We start from the raw sequence: 17,446 nt of genomic DNA on the forward strand, positions 1-17,446 counted from the left end.
TATATTTTTAGGGTACTAAGTCTTTGAAACCAGCATGTATTTTACTCTTGTAGCACAGCTCAATTTAAACACTAAATTTCATCAGAAATAATTGATTTGTATTTAGATTTTATAAAATGTACAGTTTAAAGCATAAATTCACATACCCAGGTTGTTCTAATAATACTTAAAAGTTTCACAATAACTGAGTTGAGTATTGGTTTTTCAATTTAAATTAATTAAAACTAAGTAAAATTTAACCTTCAGTTCCTTAGTTGCACTGGTCACATTTTAAGTACTCAATGTGGCTAGAATGAATAATAATTGTAAGAAAAGAGATTTAGTGAGGTTTTTTTCAGACTTAAACTTGAAGAGTGAGAATATCCCAAATAACTTCCATTGGTGTAGCACTTTGAACATGGGCAGTGTTTTCATATCTTCTTTTTTATTTAAATCTCACAATATTCCTGTCCAGTAAGTTGAGATGTGATTCATTCCAATTTGCAGATGAACAAACCGAGGCTTCCTATTCAACATTTCTCAACTGTTTCTTACTTGAGGCATGTTTCAGATACGAGGATTTCTGGCAGCAATTCTAGGGTTAAATTACATACACAGTTATTGCATTCTTCAGTTGGCCATTCTTCAGCATCAAGTCACTGTTTGTATAGAATTATTGGCAGTCCTGGGGGTGTGCCCTATATACGCCTATCCCAGAGCCCTCACATGATCCAGGAAGCATGTCGTTTTTCTTTGGAGCTGGCTCAACATTGTGTTATTCTTCTTTTTTTGACTCCCATAAAGGTGTATTCTGTTTTAAACCACAGCTCCAGTCAGTGTTTTTGCTAACAGACATGGTTATGAGATACTTATCTCTAGTTGTGGCTAAAGCATTTTTATACATCGACCCTATGGGAAGTCAGAAGGTTCCATGGCAACACAGGGTACTGTGCTCTCAGTACTCTTGTTCCAGTCCTCATTGCTTCTATGTGAAAAATAGCACCAACCTTTCCTAACCCAGGTCTTGCCATTGCTTTTCCAGAATTATGTGCTGTCAGGAGCAGCAAGATAATCCCTCAAACACATCCCAAGCCATAGTGGTAGAAAATGCTCCAAGGGAACTCTTGCTCATTCCAGTTTCCTCCAAAGATTGTTTTCTCCTCCTCTGTATCTGTTGTCCACAGAGCAGAATGCCTGGCCCAGTGTAAGAGCTGGTGAATAAGTAGGTTCAGAACGTAGGACAACTGAAGCACCCAAAATGGGGACTCAGAATTGAAATAATAATTACGTGGTTTTCAGAGACTTTGCTTGCTATTTATATTAACTTCATTATGGACCCAAATCTCTCTGGTCATTGTTCATTGTACACTTTCTCCCTGACCCCCTCTGTCTGCAACTCCAGATTCTTTCTCTTTATTTCTGCTGGCTCATGTTCTGAGGATGCAAGAGGCTTATTATCCATGACCTAGATTTCTACAGTGTGGGGAAGAAATGAGGAGAACAGAAAGAGACACAGGATATAAGTGTAGCAGCTACCAGCATGGGTTCTGGAGACAGACAGACCTGAGTGTTAGCTCAAGCCTCATACTTAGATGTTACTAAAAATCTCACTTCGGTTTCCTCATCTATAAAGTGGGGAAGCCTCATAGGACCCTTGCCAGGGTTAAAGGCATCATGCACGTGAAACAATAAGGGCTCAATATATGGAGGTTATTATTATTGTTGCTTGGAGAGGCCTGAGGTATGAACTACGGAAAGGAGGTGTAATAGTACAGCAGTGGTTCTCAAAGTGTGTGCCAGGGCGCACTGGTGCACCCTAGATTTCCAGGTGTGCCCTATGGTATGCCAGAGAAATATGTGCCTGTTAGGGACCAAAAAACCAACAGGGTTTTTGGAGTTTAGATGTTTGGGGGACAGAGGTGTGGGGAACTGGCTGTAAGCTGACAGTCTGCCCAACCCCCCACCTCACTTGCCTGATTAGGTTTCAAAAGGCTGTTAAACTGTGGTGCTGGATTATTTACACTACCCCCCATGTTCCCCAGAAAGACTGGAGGCAAGTTTCTTCTATCCTTTGTTTGGTGTAAAGTTAAGATAATATGTACGGTGGAGGTTTTCTGCACTCAACACAATTAAAAGTAAAAAGAGAGGAATTCTTCAATGTATTGACAAGGAAATGAGAGTCCACCTTTCAATATATGCCCAAACATTGAAGAAATCACTAGGACACATCAGGCTCACGTTCCTCATAAACACAAGAATGATAAAACTTAACACATTTGCACCAGGACCTGCCAAATTTACTAAATCTAACTAAGAATGTATCTATACATATAAAAAGATAACTTTTTTGTCATTTTTTTATTTTTTAACCCCTCTTTTTATAAATTCTAAAAAGCATAATTCAAAAAATGTAACATAAAAATGTTTTTTAATGTCAGAATAAATTTAATTTTGTCGTATTTACTTCATTTAATTACCATAAAAGCACGCTTGGACTTTATATTTCTTCTTTAATATTTGACTTAATTATTATAACCTATTTCTCAGAAATTTGTATATAGTGAGCCTACACTTATTTGTAGGATTTTAAATGCGCCCCGACTTCAAAATGTTTGAGAATCACTGTAGTACAGTAACAACAAAAAAAGTCCAAATGAGTTATGTGATGTTGCAAACTCTGTTGGTAGCCTACTTAATAGCCTTCTCTATTTCCTCCCTTCAAATAGAAACATTATCTTTTGGGACAGCAAGGTGCCCAGGTAAAAATACTCACCTTCTCAGACATTCTAAGCTAAAGTGTCATGTGAGCAGAGTCAGCTGTCTATGACTTCCTAGAAAGTTAAGAGTTTCCATGCACAGAGCTGTTTGCTGCCTTTTGCTCTTTCTTTGTCTGAAATCCAACCTTGATGCCTGGAGGTAGAGTAGCATCTTGCAGCTTTGATGATAAAGGTCCATGCTGGGCTGTTGCATATGGTCACAGTGGCTGTGCATGAGACTGCAGTGTTGAATCAGTCAGAGTCCTGGCAGGATACACAGATGACTCAATCGAATGGGCTAATGGTGGAGACTATGAGAAAAAAAAAAAAGACTATTTGAAAAGGTGTAGTCAGCATTCGGCAAACATGATTAAGAAATGGTATAGTAGGCCCTGGCTGGTTGGCTCAGCGGTAGAGCGTCGGCCTGGCGTGCGGGGGACCCAGGTTTGATTCCTGGCCAGGGCACATAGGAGAAGCGCCCATTTGCTTCTCCACCCACCCCCCTCCTTCCTCTCTGTCTCTCTCTTCCCCTCCCACAGCCAAGGCTCCATTGGAGCAAAGATGGCCCGGGCGCTGGGGATGGCTCCTTGGCCTCTGCCCCAGGCGCTAGAGTGGCTCTGGTCGTGGCAGAGAGACGCCCCGGAGGGGCAGAGCATCGCCCCCTGGTGGGCAGAGCGTGGCCCCTGGTGGGCGTGCCGGGTGGATCCCGGTCGGGCGCATGTGGGAGTCTGTCTGACTGTCTCTCCCCGTTTCAAGCTTCAGAAAAAAAAAAAATAATAATAATAAAAAAATTAAAAAACAGAAATGGTATAGTAGTAGCCTGGGTTTAGAAGTTGACAGGAGTCATTACCACCTCCCAGCCCTGAAAGGCAAGGGAAGAGAGTAGTTAGCAGGAGCGGGAGAAAGTAGCTCTATGAAGAGGGCAGGCCAACAGGAGCAGCCTGTGTTGACTCACAGAAAAGGGACGAGGGGGCTTATTTCCCCAACCTTACAGTCTCCTCTTGGCCAAACCCACATGGAAGTCAAGAGGGCAAGGAAGCTCAAGTGATGTAATCCATGTAGGTCAGCCTCTCAGGGCACTGGACAGGTTGAAGAGTGGAGGGTTGAGCTGTATAAGCAAATAGAAAATACCCTTGCACAGAGTGGCTAGGGCCCCCTGCGGTTGTGGGATTCAGCAACCCTGCACGTTAAGATGGCAGGGCAAGAACACAGGACGAGCCTAAGTCCCTGATGACATTGGGAGTCAACATGGCAGCTCTGAACTAACTATTGCTACTTATGAAACATCTTGCTATATGAGAACAAAAAACCCTCATTTGCTTAAGTCACTTCGGTCAGCATTCAGTTCTATGCTCAAATGCAGTCCTATGTGACCTATATGCATTCACACACATTTTAAATTTGTGTTGTTAGTCAATATAATGTATATCTGAGTCATTATCATTCCATGTTTATTTCTTATTAGTTGAAAGTCAAATGTTCATCATTTCTTCTTACCCAATGGGCCTGCCTTGCTGAGTGTAGATAAAGTCTCAGATAAAAATCTATTAAGGCTGATAAAGGTGACTGGAAGGTAAGGAAGAAGCGTTCTGTGGTAGCAATAAATCACTAACTGAGTCAGACTGACAAGTCTCTACTTACTGCCTCTGTGTCCCAGGGCTGGGCTCCAAGATCACCCACGTGGGGCGGGACGTACAACTAGAGGAGCCTCAATTCCCTCTTATGCCTGGTGGAGCTCAAAGATAGGTCATCTCCTTGTCTGGAGCTTAGGTGCTCTGGGCTCTTCCGTGCTGCTCCCTGAGCTGCAGCAATTGCTACTGCACCTTACTCTTTGCACCTGCGTTCCCTCTCTGTCACGAGACGACTGGTTTTCTTCCTCGGCTCTTGTGCCAATTTCCTGTTCTGGTAACTGGTGTAGGCTCTACCTGGCTTACAACTCGGTCTTGCTCTTGCCAGCTACCCTCTCCATGCCTTGTCCACAGCTCTAGCCAAGACCCATGGACAGAGCCCCGCAATCTATGAACAGACCTCTCAGACACCATCTGCTTCCTTCATCTCGGAAACAGTGCCTGCCCAGGCTCTCTACTGGTTAGCTCAGTCTACCTGTTGGCACTCCCTGAAACCTCTTCTCAGAACTCTGCCAAGAAACCCTTGGCCTGAGTCCTCAATTGAGATTAAGGCATCCCTTGGACTCGGCAATTTACACTCTTGGCTGAAAGCACAGCACCAGCCCCTCCCTCTGAGGCTGACACCTCGGTGCTTGTAGCTTAGAAGGAGGAGTAGAAAGAGTAATAATATAATGAAAATACTGATAAGAATACAAGTAAAACAATTTACCCAGTACTAACTGCTAACTACATGCCAGGCATTGTTTAAGTGCAGCACCATGCTTGCTCTGTATGGCAATAGCACAAACTCCAGGTACCAAAGTTTATAATAACATCAGTCCCTCCTCCCTCCCCCACAACACAGTTTAAATCTGTTACCACAGTGTAACTGTGATTTCATAAGCATAAACCTTGCTGCTAGCTTTTCAGTCCACAAAATAACTATGCAAATGACAGAGCTACATCATGATCAGTGACCACTCATGTTACTTCTTTGACACTGTTTGTTGGTGACTGATCACTGGAATCTGTTACTCAGTTTACGTACAGACAGCAAAGCATGCAATAGTTGTATTGCTTCCTTAATTCCCACTGATAAACCCATGTAATATTTACAAAAATGGATAATAGAGAGAATTGGCCAACAAAGATAAAAGTGTAATAAATAAAAAGTGGCAACAGTGGGAGTGAAGTTCAAATCAAAGGTAAATGGAGGTAGAGAAGAAATAGCTGGCTGTAGGATGTAACTATTCAACTCTAGATAAGTCCCCAGGGAAATTTAGTAAAAGTGAATTTATGAGCATCAAGGAGAAAAGTTGTTGTGATAAAAAAAAAAAAAGGATGCAGATGTTACAGAGAAAGTGAGTGAACAAAAAATTCACATTAAAGGAACACTCAAAGACATTTTGTGACATTGACGGTGCAAAGGATAAAATATGGGAAGCTGATCCATACTTAGAAAGGAGTACGACAATCTGACAATTTGCCAAAGCACAGAAAGGATGCTCACTTTGTACAGTAAGTTATATGAGAAGGCACTCTTGATAAGTTTTACATAAAAATTAAAACATTTAATTCTTAATGTTTTAAATTAGAGTGTGACAAATAAATATTAGGTCTACTAGCTTTTCACTTCCCTAGACATTTAAAATAAATGGTAAAAGAGTTTTAAATATTTTGAAAAATTTTAAAGGTCACAGAATAATTGTAATTTTTTCCATTGAGAATTAAGACCACTTTGTAGCGTTTCAACTCGCATGGTCATTTTTACAGAACTGCATTACCATGCAAAGCAAGGACTGCCTGTACTTTACATATATTCTCTCAGTTGATCTTTAACCCCAGGAAATACACTGTTACCATCCCCATTTCACAGAGAAAGAATCTGAGACTCAAGGAGGTTAAACAGCCTGACCAGGCGGTGGTGCAGTGAATAGAACATGGGCCTCGGACCCTGAGGACCCAGGTTCAAAACTCCAAGGTCACTGGTTTGAGTGCGGGCTCACCAGCTTGAGTGCGGGGTTGTCGACTTGAGTGTGGGATCATAGACATGATACCATGGTTCTGGCTTGAGCCCAAAGGTCACTGACTTGAAGCCCAAGGTCTCTGACTTGAACCTAACATCGCTGTCTTGAGCAAGAGGTCAATGACTTAGCTGGAGCCCTGCCCCCCACCTGTCAAGGCACATATGAGAAAGCAATCTATGAACTAAAGTGCGCAACTATAAGTTGATGCTTCTCAGCTCTCTTCCTGTCTCTCTCTCTCTCCCCCTCGCAAGAAAAAAAGAGGATAGATAATTTGACCCAGACCACAAAGCTAGTAAATGGCTATACTTATTGTATTCTAAATCCCATGATCTTAATCCCTATGGTATATTGTAAGTCTAGGCATATGATGAGTATTTGATATGGGGGAACAGGCATGAAGGAGAAGTGGTGAGAGATGAAGGTACCTTCTCTAATGTAACCTCAAAAGGCTAGAACAGCAGTTTCCAAAAGAACTTTCTGTTTTCTACTATCTATTTATAGAGTATAAATATTTATATAATTTATAATTTCTTAATATAGACGTATAATATATTCAACCTTAGTATTCAATATATGTGTGAATCTAAATCTACATGTATTCCTTAATCCATCTTTTCCTGATCCTCCAAAATCTTGCTCCATCAAATTTCAGCTCTTCCTGAGACAAGCCTAGTTGGTTAGCTCAACTCTCATTTCCAACTTTGTTCTTCCTTGCCTGCTTCTCATTACTAAGGCTGACAATAAACCAACCAACAACATTCCCAGACTCCTGTGGCCACCCTTTTGTAAGATGACCCCTAGTCTGCTTTCCTTTTCTTTATCTGTAAAAAAACCTTGAATATTACCTGGGCACATGGTCATTCTAAATAAAAACTACATTTCCCAAACTTCCTTCAACTAGCTGTGGTCTTGTGACTAAATATTGGCTTATGAGATATAAACAGAAGAAACATAATTCCAGAATGTGTTCAGGAGAGTGGCATGCTCCTTTCCCTTACTATTTATTCCTGGCTGGAATATGGATGCAATGGCTGGAGCTGAAACAGCCATCTTGGACTATGAGTTGGAAGGACCAATCTACAAATTCCTGGGGACTTGGTGAAATAGAACTGCCATGCCATTTTTGGACTGCTCCCTCTAAAATTCATTTACATGGGAGAAACTTTTATTTTATTTTTATTTTTTTTTACTTATTCATTTTATAGAGGAGAGTGTGTGTGTGTGTGTGTGTGTGTGTGTGTGTGAGAGAGAGAGAGAGAGAGAGAGAGAGAAAGAGAGAGAAGGGGGGAGGAGCAGGAAGCATCAACTCCCATTTGTGCCTTGACCAGCCAAGTGCAGGGTTTTGAACCGGCGACCTTGGTGTTCCAGGTTGACACACTATCCACTGCGCCACCACAGGTCAGGCCAAAACATCTTTTAAAGCCATTACTATTTTGGCATTTCTGTCACTAAAGCTAACATAATTCTAATATACCAAATGCTCCAGTTCTGAAACTGGGGGTTCTGGGTGGCTTATGGGCAAGATGCTTTTCCTTCCTATAGAATTCTATTTCTCCATCCTGGCTGTTCTCCTGCTCCATGCCTTTGGGCATGGTCGTGTGAAGATGGAATGCCCAGAGTTGGAACAACCTTCTTATGACCATAAAGGAAAGGTGAACAGATATTCAAAGCAACTACCCAGATCATGACATCATTAAATTGCTGAACTAACCCTGGACTCACCTACCCCAGATTTCTTGTGCAAGATAATTACAAGCCTTATCACTGAGCTACTATGTTTTGAATATTCTGCTACTTGTGGTAGAAAGCATTTCCAAATGACATTTCTCTTGCTGTGTTCTGAATGTTTATGTCCTTCCTCAAATTCATATGTTGAAATCTGCACCCTTAATATAATGTTATTAGGAGTTGGGGCCTTTGGTACTTTGGTGCATAGGTCATAAGGATGGAGTACTCATGGATGAGATCAGTGCCCTTATAAGAGATCCTAGAGACTTCCCAGATCTCTAGGGAAGTCATTGAGAAGTCAGCAGTTTGCACCCTGCAGGAGGGCCTTCACCAGACCCTGACCATGCTGACCATCCTGGCACCCTTATCTTGGACTTCCAGCTTTCATAACATGAGAAATAAATTTCTGTTGTTTCTAAATCACCCAGTCTGTAGTATCCTGTTATAGAAGCAGGAACAGAATACTACATCTTGATTGCTCCTTGAGTCTTTTTCAACTGGATCCTTCTTCGGGGCCACAATCAAGTTTCATTTATGCAAAATAATAGTAACAGCTTGCCTGTACCCATTTCTCCCCGCCAGCTACTATTCTTTCTTTCTTTTCATGGGCAAGTCTCAGTAAAAAAAATAGACTATATATGTTATTTGCACTTCACTTGTTATTCGTTATTTCCTCGATCTTTTTCTGACTTCCCTTTTCCCACTCCACTATTTTAATCTAGGCCACCAACAACCTCTTAATTAACAAATCAAACACACCTATTTTTTCTTCCTGACCTCTCCATGCCTTTTGGCTTTGATAACCACTTCTGCTTCTGTGAAACCCCTTTTAACGGTGGCTTCTTTGACATCACCCTCACCCAGTTTCCTTATGAACTCGCTGGCTCCGCATTCTCTATTTCCTTCATGAGTGCCTCCTTCCGTCTGTATCAGACGTTGGCTTCTTCAGGGCGCTTTTCTGCCTCACTCTTCTCTGGCCTTTCTCCGCTCCCCCTAGGTGGTTACTACTATCCCGTAGTTTCCAAGATTAAAAGTAGCCTTCGCGGCTCACCGTTCCTAAACTCTTTGGCATGGCATCCCCCAAACCTGATCGGCCTGATTTGCCTTTGCAGGCTCAGGTCCGATTTTCCCTCGAGTGTTTCAGTCACCCCTCTCGCAGCGCTCGGAGCCGCGGGATCGTGGTCCAGACTCCCTCCCTGTCTGTGCATTCGCCAGCATCCTCCACGCCCAGGCGCCCGTCACCGCCTCCGCAGAGCCAGACTTTCCTCTCCCCTCTCGGCTCCTGGGACTTGGAACCTCTACGCGAGCTTTTCTCCCGCGGTAAAGGGCCCAACTCGTCCGCACAGCACAGATGCGCAAAGTGGCAGTCAAGGAAAACGCTCCACCTTCTCTCGCAAATACGAAACGGGGGGCTCTGGGTGGGGAGGGGAAACTTGGTCGGTAGGAGATGTCTTTTCACCCAAAAGGCCGGCCACGTCGTCCCGGCATGGGGGCGGGGCTCCCGAGCCAGGACCGGTCCCCTGCCCGCAGGCCCGCAGCCTCGCCCAAGGCGGCCGCGGTCACGTGACCCCCGCCCCGCGCACAGCTGGAGGCGGTCCCCGCCCTCCCCCGGGAGCGGAGGCGCCGGAGCAGGCGCGCTGCATTGTGGGCAGAGGGGCGGGGGTTGGGAAGATGGCGGCTCCCAGCCTCCTCAACTGGAGGCGGGTTTCTTCCTTCACGGGGCCGGTACCCCGCGCCCGGCACGGACACCGGGCCGTGGCCATCCGGGAGTTGATGATAATCTTTGGTGGAGGCAACGAGGGCATCGCGGACGAGCTGCACGTCTACAACACCGGTAGGCGCAGCGGCAGCTCTCCGACCCCGCCTGTGAGAGCCGCGGAGGGGGAGGGGAGGGGAGGTGAGGCGGCGGCCGCGGCCCTGACAGCTGTCAGCGCCGGGTCAGTGCCTTCTCTCGCGGGCGGTGAGGGGCGCGGCTCGTCCGGGCGGCCCCGGCCCTCAGTGTCTCGGGGGCCAGCTCCGTTTCCCCGGTGCCCGCGGGGCGTAACCGAACCCAGAGCGGGACGCGCCGGCCCTCCAGCGAGCGGTCCCGAACCCCCCGCCCCGGTGCCGGCGAGCGTAGGCGCGAGAGAGACTGTTTTCAACCGTCCGATCCGGGGCTCCCGCAACCCTCTCCTGTCAAAAACCCCAACCAGCTCCAAACCAAAGTGCCTCGGGACTGCTCCGATCTTTGCCTTCTTTCCTTCCTAAGGAGGGAGAGAATCTAAAGGCTGGGGTGCGGAGGAAAACAGAGGCCTCTGGTACTGTCATCTCAGATACAGCCCGGTCTCTGGCAGGGGGCCCTTTGGGGTTTTACCCGGTGGTAACCCTCTGAACTGTCGGGGAAGTGGTTTAGGGTGAGACCGGCGCCTGTCTCCGCGCAGCGGGGTGTGTGCGCCGCGGCTCTACCGCGCCGCTCGGAAACGGGACTGTCAGCGCGAGCCCGCTGCAAATCCCAAGTGCCCGGCCCGGGCCGCCCTGCCTTTGAGTACCTCGATGGGTTCAAAAGGAGGTTGGGATTTCATTTTTCCCACCTGTAAATGCGCCAGCTATCGTGAGAAAGCCGTTTCCTTGGTGTAAGGCTAATGACTGAATTTGGGTGCCGTACCGTAATAACTTTTCTTTGGCCCAACAACTTAATCATAGTGGTCATTTAAAGGTTAATAAAATAGTGGAATACGAGAAATTTTATTTTTTCCATCCTCTCCTTTTGACTCCCCAACATATAAAGTTAAAACGTTATTTGACAATTTGGTATAGTGTAAAACCCTAGTTTTGGAATAGGTTCGACCTGGTTTGAGTTTTGCTCGGTCAGTTGCCCAGGATCATTGCAAAGTGTCAGATTTTTCACTTGTAAAGTGGAGATGATGATATCAAGCAGGGTTTTTGTAAGAACTAAGTGATACAGATCAGGGTTTTTCAACAGCAGCACTATTGACATGTGAACCAGAGAATTCTTTGTTGAACGGGGTTACACTGTACTTAATTGTAAGTTTGGCAGGATCTCTAGCCTCTACCCACTAGTAGCCAATAGCACCAAGCCCCTCCCTCCAGTTATGACAACTAAAAAATGTTAGTTTGCCCCTAGGGGGTAAAATGATCCCAATTAAGAACCACTGATATAGATGACACATATAAAGTACACTCTCATAGTTTGTGATAACTGCTTATTATAATTGCTTTTAATTTTATTTTGGCAACTAGTTACAAATCAGTGGTTTCTACCAGCTGTTAGAGGAGACATCCCTCCAGGCTGTGCTGCCCATGGATTTGTCTGTGATGGTACCAGAATATTAGTATTTGGGGGAATGGTTGAATATGGAAGATACAGCAATGATTTATATGAGTTACAAGTAAGTGTATTTCAGATTTATTATTTTAATCTGAGGCGGTAATAATGATATTGCTCATAGTTCTTTGAAAGATTGCAAAATATTTAATTAACATACTTAAAATAACTTGAGCTAAGCTTTTTATAGTTTAAAAAAATTGTTTCCACTTCACTAAAACGTAGTTTCTTTTTCTTTTTAAACCTAGTTTCTAACGTTTTTTTCCAGTGACCAATCGAACATTTGTAACATTAAGATACCTGTTTCTTAGCATCATTGTACGTTACAGGTTTAGGCTTTTGTATTTTAGTACAGTTCTTGACTCCAGTTTGCAACAGAAGCACCTAAAGGACTTGTGAAAACAGATCACTGGGCCCTGCCTCTAGAGTTTCTGAATTAATATTCTGTAAGGGGGTCTAACTATTTTCATTCCTACCAAGTTTTCACCTGCTGCTGGTCCCCAGACAATACGTTGAAAACCTCTGCCGTAGTTATAGAAATTGTTACCCTCACATTAATAATCTATTTTTTTCTGGCAGTGCATACAAAAGAAGAATATCAGTTTTATATATCCTTTCTAAACTTGACTATGTACTAACCCAGACTCAGAGCCCTCTGTGACAGCCATAATTCACTTTTAATCCTGAACTGTGCTGTGTTCTCAGGCCATGATCATGAGGGCATCCAGTAAATGGCAGATGTAGGTGATTATACCTATTTACAGCAACTCTTTTTTTTTTTTTGACAGAGAGTCAGAGGTAGGGACAGACAGACAGGAAGGGAGAGAGATGAGAAGCATCAGTTCTTTGTTGTGGCACCTTAGTTGTTCATTGATTCCTTTCGTATATGTGCCTTGACGGGGTGGGGGCTACAGCAGAGTGAGTGGCCCCTTGCTCAAGCCAGCGACCTTGGGTTTCAAGCCAGGGACCTTTGAACTCAAGCTAGTGACCATGGGGTCACGTCCATGATCCCACGCTCAAGCTATTGAACCTGTGCTCAAGCCGGTGACCTTGGGGTTTTGAACCTGGGTCCTCATGTCTCAGTCAGATGCTCTATCCACTGTGCCACCACCTGATCAGGCCAAGCAACTTGTTTTTAAAATAGTTTTAGATAAAGTATCTGTAGCTAGAGAGTAAGTTTTAGAGTTTGGTTTGTTAAATGATCTTTATGTTTACTAAAGGTTAAAAAATAATCCATTAATGGATTACCTAATTTCAGAAACTGGGACTATATAAATTATATTAAACCTTAAAGCTATATGTAATATTTAATTTTTTTAGAAAATATTTTAGGACTATTATTTATTATTGAAAGCTTAGTTTACATTTGTGGAAAGTTGTGAATATGGAAGACTGGACTGAATTTCTATTGGAACATTTATTTTTATTCCAGAAGTTATTTGCTTAATTATCATTTGTCCCAAAGTACCTTTTTGGAGCCTTCTGATTGGATTTAATTCAGTATATTAGTATGATGTTGCACTATTAGCAATATAGTAATGCTTTCCTGATTTTGACTGAGTGTATTAATGCTTTTTTTAGGCAAGTCGTTGGTTATGGAAAAAAGTGAAACCCCAAGCCCCTTCTTCTGGTTTACCTCCTTGTCCTCGGCTTGGACATAGCTTTTCTTTGTATGGCAACAAATGCTATTTGTTTGGTGGCCTGGCAAATGAAAGTGAAGATTCAAACAACAATGTTCCCAGGTATGTTGACCTTTTTTCAAACCGAATGCTTATTTTATGATTTAGATTGAGAACATTTACTTTTTTTTTATCTTTATCGAGCTTAACCTTTTTTTGCATTTGAATTTAATGAAGAACAAATTTGTGTGTATGTGTGTTTTCCTTATTCCCTGGAGTATGTTTTCGAAAGTGTGCTTTTTCTAATCAGAAATCCTTATTTGATTTATACTAATAAAACTTTTTGTAGCAATGTATCTGTATCTTTTGAGCCTACTAATGTATTTTAGTTGTTATAAGTGATCATGAAAAGTAACAAATGCTTATTTTCAAATTTGGTTTCCCTGGGAATTTGGTGACAAAAATTTGACTATAAAATGAAGGCTATCGTTTCCATTTTTCATACAGGAAGCTATAAGCTATAAGAATGGTTCACACAAATACTTTTTGAACCAATTCTTTCTTCCTATTTCCAAAGAGAATTAATCACTACCTCTTTTCTTTTCACATAATGTTTTGATCACATTGTCATAGCACTCATGATTTGGAGATTTAGAATCCAAAAGGCTGTTTTCTGCATCACTGCTTACTATGTGTGTCCTTTAGCAAAAGTAATCTAAGCTCATTTTCCTTTACTGAAATGGGAGTGAATAAATATCTACCTTTTAGTGTCATTGTGATGGCTAAATAAGATCAATTGCATAATTTTCAAAGCACTTTGAGGTTGCCACCAGCATTCAGTACAATATTATTATGACCATGATAATGTGTCTTTTTACTACTATATTAAATTAATGTTAGGGTCCTATTTTTATTTTCCAAACTTTGAAAAATTACATTTACACCCTAGCCAGATAGCTCAGTTGGTTAGAGCATTTATTGTCCTGAAGCACAGAGGTTGCCAGTTCAATACCCTGTCAGGGCACATACAGGAGCAGACCAGTGTTCCCATCTCTCTCTGCCTCTCTAAAATCAATAAAATAAATAAATAAACATTTTAAAAAATACATTTACTAAAACATGGAAAATTTGAAAATTGGAGAAAAGGAAAAAAATATTTATCCTACCATACTAATGCAGGACACTTGCTTTTAGCATGTCTTTTTTCATTTTTCCATTAAACAGGTTTTTTAGAGACTCATAAGAATTAGAAAGTAGGCCCTGGCCAGTTTCCTCAGTGATAGAGCATCAGCCCAGCGTGTGGAAGTCCCGGGTTCAATTCCCAGCCAGGGCACACAAGAGAAGCACCCATCTGCTTCTCCACCCCTCCCTCTCTCCTTTCTCTCTATCTCTCTCTTCCCTTCCCACAGCCAAGGCTCCACTGGAGCAAAATTGGCCCAGGTGCTGAGAATGGCTCCATGGCCTCTGCCTCAGGCACTAGAATGGTTCCAGTTGCAATGGAGCAACAGCCCAGAGGGGCAGAACATTGCCCCCTAGTGGGCTTGCTGGGTGGACCCCAGTCAGGCGCATGCGGGAGTCTGTCTCTCTGCCTCTCCACCTGTCTGCCTCTCTGCCTCTCCGCTCTCCGCTCTCCGCTTCTCACTTCAGAAAAATACAAAAAAATTTTTAGAAAATATATAAAGTTCTTTCTTGCAGCATCACTGTCCCCCACATAGGCAAACACATAATTCAATTTGATGTGTATCTTTTGGGACCTTTGTCATGCAGCACATTGTATGAGTCAGCTTTTCTTTTTTTTTTCCTTTTTTTTTTTTTACGGAATCAGAGAGAGGGCTAGATAGGGGACAGACAGACAGGAACAGAGAGAGATGAAAAGCATCAATCATCAGTTTTTCATTGTGACACCTTAGTTGTTCATTGATTGCTTTCTCATATGTGCCTTGCCACAGGCCTTCAGCAGACCGAGTAACCCCTTGCTCGAGCCAGCGACCTTGGGTCCAAAATGGTGAGCCTTGCTCAAACCAGATGAGCCCGTGCTCAAGCTGGCGACCTCGGGGTCTTGAACCTGGGTCCTCGGCATCCCAGTCCAATGCTCTTCTATCCACTGCGCCACCATCTAGTCAGGCATGTGTCAGCTTCTCTTAGGTTATTGTATATAATAGGGAAGCTTTTCAAGTTTACGCTACTTGAAGGTGTGACTAGATACCTCCAATGCTTTTTAAAGCCTCTGCTTAAAGCTAGTACGTTCATTTCTGTTCACATTACATTTGTCAAAGTAAGCCATAAGGCCAAGCCCCCAGTAATGACCCAGCAATGTATGTTCTGCTTACTGAGAGAGGAGAGTTGGCAACATTAATCTGATCCTACATAGACATGTATTTTCTTTTATAGCAGTAGGATCTCTTTGGATGTTTACTGTTTTGTTTTTGTTGTTGTTGTTTTTTCCTTTCAGAATATATCTTGTAGCTCTTTTCATGGCATTAGGTATATGTTGACCTTATTTTTTTTAAGGTTGAAAAGCAATCTGAATTATGCAGATTACTTGACCATTCCCCTATGGATGGACATTTAAAATTTTTTTTTTTGACTATTACAGTTTTTGCACTTGTATAAATATTTTTTTAAGACTGATAGTTATAAGTGGAATTTGAGGGGATGTCAAAGAGTATTTATATTTAAATTTATTAGGTACTCCTAAATCAACCTCCAAAGAGATAGAACCATTTATATTCCTGATAACAGTGTACCAGAGTGCCTACACCTTTGGCAATACTGAATTGTATCACTTTTCTTAGTTTTTGCCAAGCTTAATAGATGAGTACATTTCATGGATTTATTTTGATATTTTAATTTTTTCCCTACTTTTCCCCCTTTTTAAGTGAGAGGAGGGGAGATAGTGAGATAGACTCCCACATGTACCCTGATCAGGATCTACCAGGCAGACTTCATCCAGAGAAGATGCTCAACTCAACTGAGCTATTTTTAGCACCTGAGGCTGTCACACTGGGACTAGCAGAGCTATTCTCAGTACCTGGGGCAACACTGGAACCAGTCAAGCCACTGGCTTTGGAAGAGGGAGGGGAAGAGAAGCAGGTGGTTGTTTCTCTAGTGTGTCCTAACCGAGAATTGAATCTCTGATGTTCCATTGAGTCACCTGCCAGGGTCAGTGGTGTTTTTCAAACTGGGATTGAGCTCGATTAAACTGCTTTTTGGATATTTGCAATTACTGTTTTGAAATTGTTCATATCCTTTATTTTTCTTTTTTTTTAAATTGAAGTATAAAGTATATACCATAAAGTTTAACCTTTTTATATGTACAATTCCATGATTTTTAGTAAATTTACAGTGTTGTAACCATCACTACAATTCAGTTTTAAAATATTTCTATCACTCCAAAAGCAAACTTTTTATTCATTTGCAGTCAGTCTCCATTCTCATCCTGATCCACAGGCAACCATTAATCTACTTTTCATCTCCACAGATTAGCCTTTTTCTGGACATTTCATATAAGTGTGATTTTCTGCATTTACCTTCTTTCACTTACTGTAATGTTTTGGGGTTCAACCATGTTGTTACAGGTATCAAATATTTCTTCCTTTTTATTGAATAGTACTCCACTGCATGGATGTACCACATTGGCTTATCCATTCATCAGTTGATGAACGTTTGGATTTTTTCCAGTTTTTGGCTTTTATGAATAATGCTACTCTAAACATTTTTGTACAAGTCTTTGTATGGACATGTATTCATTTTTCTTGATTAGAAACCTAGCAGAATTGCTTGGACATATGGTAAATTTATGTTTAACTTCCTAAGAACTACCAAACTATTTTCTAAAGTGACTGTACCATTTTATATTCCTACCAACAGTGTATAAAATCTAATTTCTCCACATTGTTGCAACTACTTGTTTGTCTGTCTTTTTTATTGTAGCCAACATAGTGGTATCTCTTTGTGGTTTTAATTTGCATTTTTCTAATGACCAGTGATGTTGAGCATCTTTTCATGATCCTTTCAGCCATTTTTCTATCTTCTTTGATGAGATTTCTTTTCAGATCTTCATTGATTTCAAAATTGTTTGTATTCTTATTATTGAATTGTAAGAGTTCTTTATATTCCTCTATACAAGTTTTAATCAATTAAAAATTTTTAAATGTGATTTGGAAACATTTTCTTCAGATCTGTAGCTTGTCCTTTTTGGAAGGGAGAGAGATAATAGAGAGGAAGGGAGAGAGATGAGGAGCATCAACTCCTAGTTGCAACACTAGTTGTTCATTGGTTGCTTCTCATACATGCGTTGATTAGAGGGCTCAAGTCAAACCTGTGACCCCTTGCTCAAGCCAGCAACCTTGGGATCATTTTGATGAATGATGTATGGGGTTTCTGCCATCATAAGGCTTTTCTG

The 17,446-nt window shown here is 42.1% G+C and overlaps 1 protein-coding gene and 1 long non-coding RNA gene across 4 annotated transcripts in view; one reads left to right on the forward strand and one right to left on the reverse strand.

Moving 5' to 3' along the window:
• LOC136326821 (uncharacterized) lies at window positions 1–9,611 on the reverse strand. Its single transcript, XR_010729522.1, has 3 exons — window positions 8,958–9,611; window positions 2,753–3,046; window positions 1–1,452 (listed from the first exon to the last, which is right to left on the reverse strand). It is a non-coding gene; the product is annotated as an uncharacterized lncRNA (long non-coding RNA).
• A 139-nt stretch (window positions 9,612–9,750) lies between these two features.
• Window positions 9,751–17,446, forward strand: part of HCFC2 (host cell factor C2) — a 48,159-nt gene continuing 40,463 nt past the window's right edge. For all 3 annotated transcript variants that reach the window (XM_066263089.1, XM_066263106.1, XM_066263097.1), the window contains exons 1-3: window positions 9,751–9,931; window positions 11,338–11,486; window positions 13,004–13,164. In XM_066263089.1, the coding sequence (XP_066119186.1) occupies window positions 9,769–9,931; window positions 11,338–11,486; window positions 13,004–13,164 (473 nt within the window). In that variant the 5' untranslated portion in view covers window positions 9,751–9,768. The remainder of the gene's footprint in view (window positions 9,932–11,337; window positions 11,487–13,003; window positions 13,165–17,446) is intronic.

Source organism: Saccopteryx bilineata, chromosome 1 (assembly GCF_036850765.1).
Source record: "Saccopteryx bilineata isolate mSacBil1 chromosome 1, mSacBil1_pri_phased_curated, whole genome shotgun sequence".
Classification (NCBI taxonomy): domain Eukaryota; kingdom Metazoa; phylum Chordata; class Mammalia; order Chiroptera; family Emballonuridae; genus Saccopteryx; species Saccopteryx bilineata.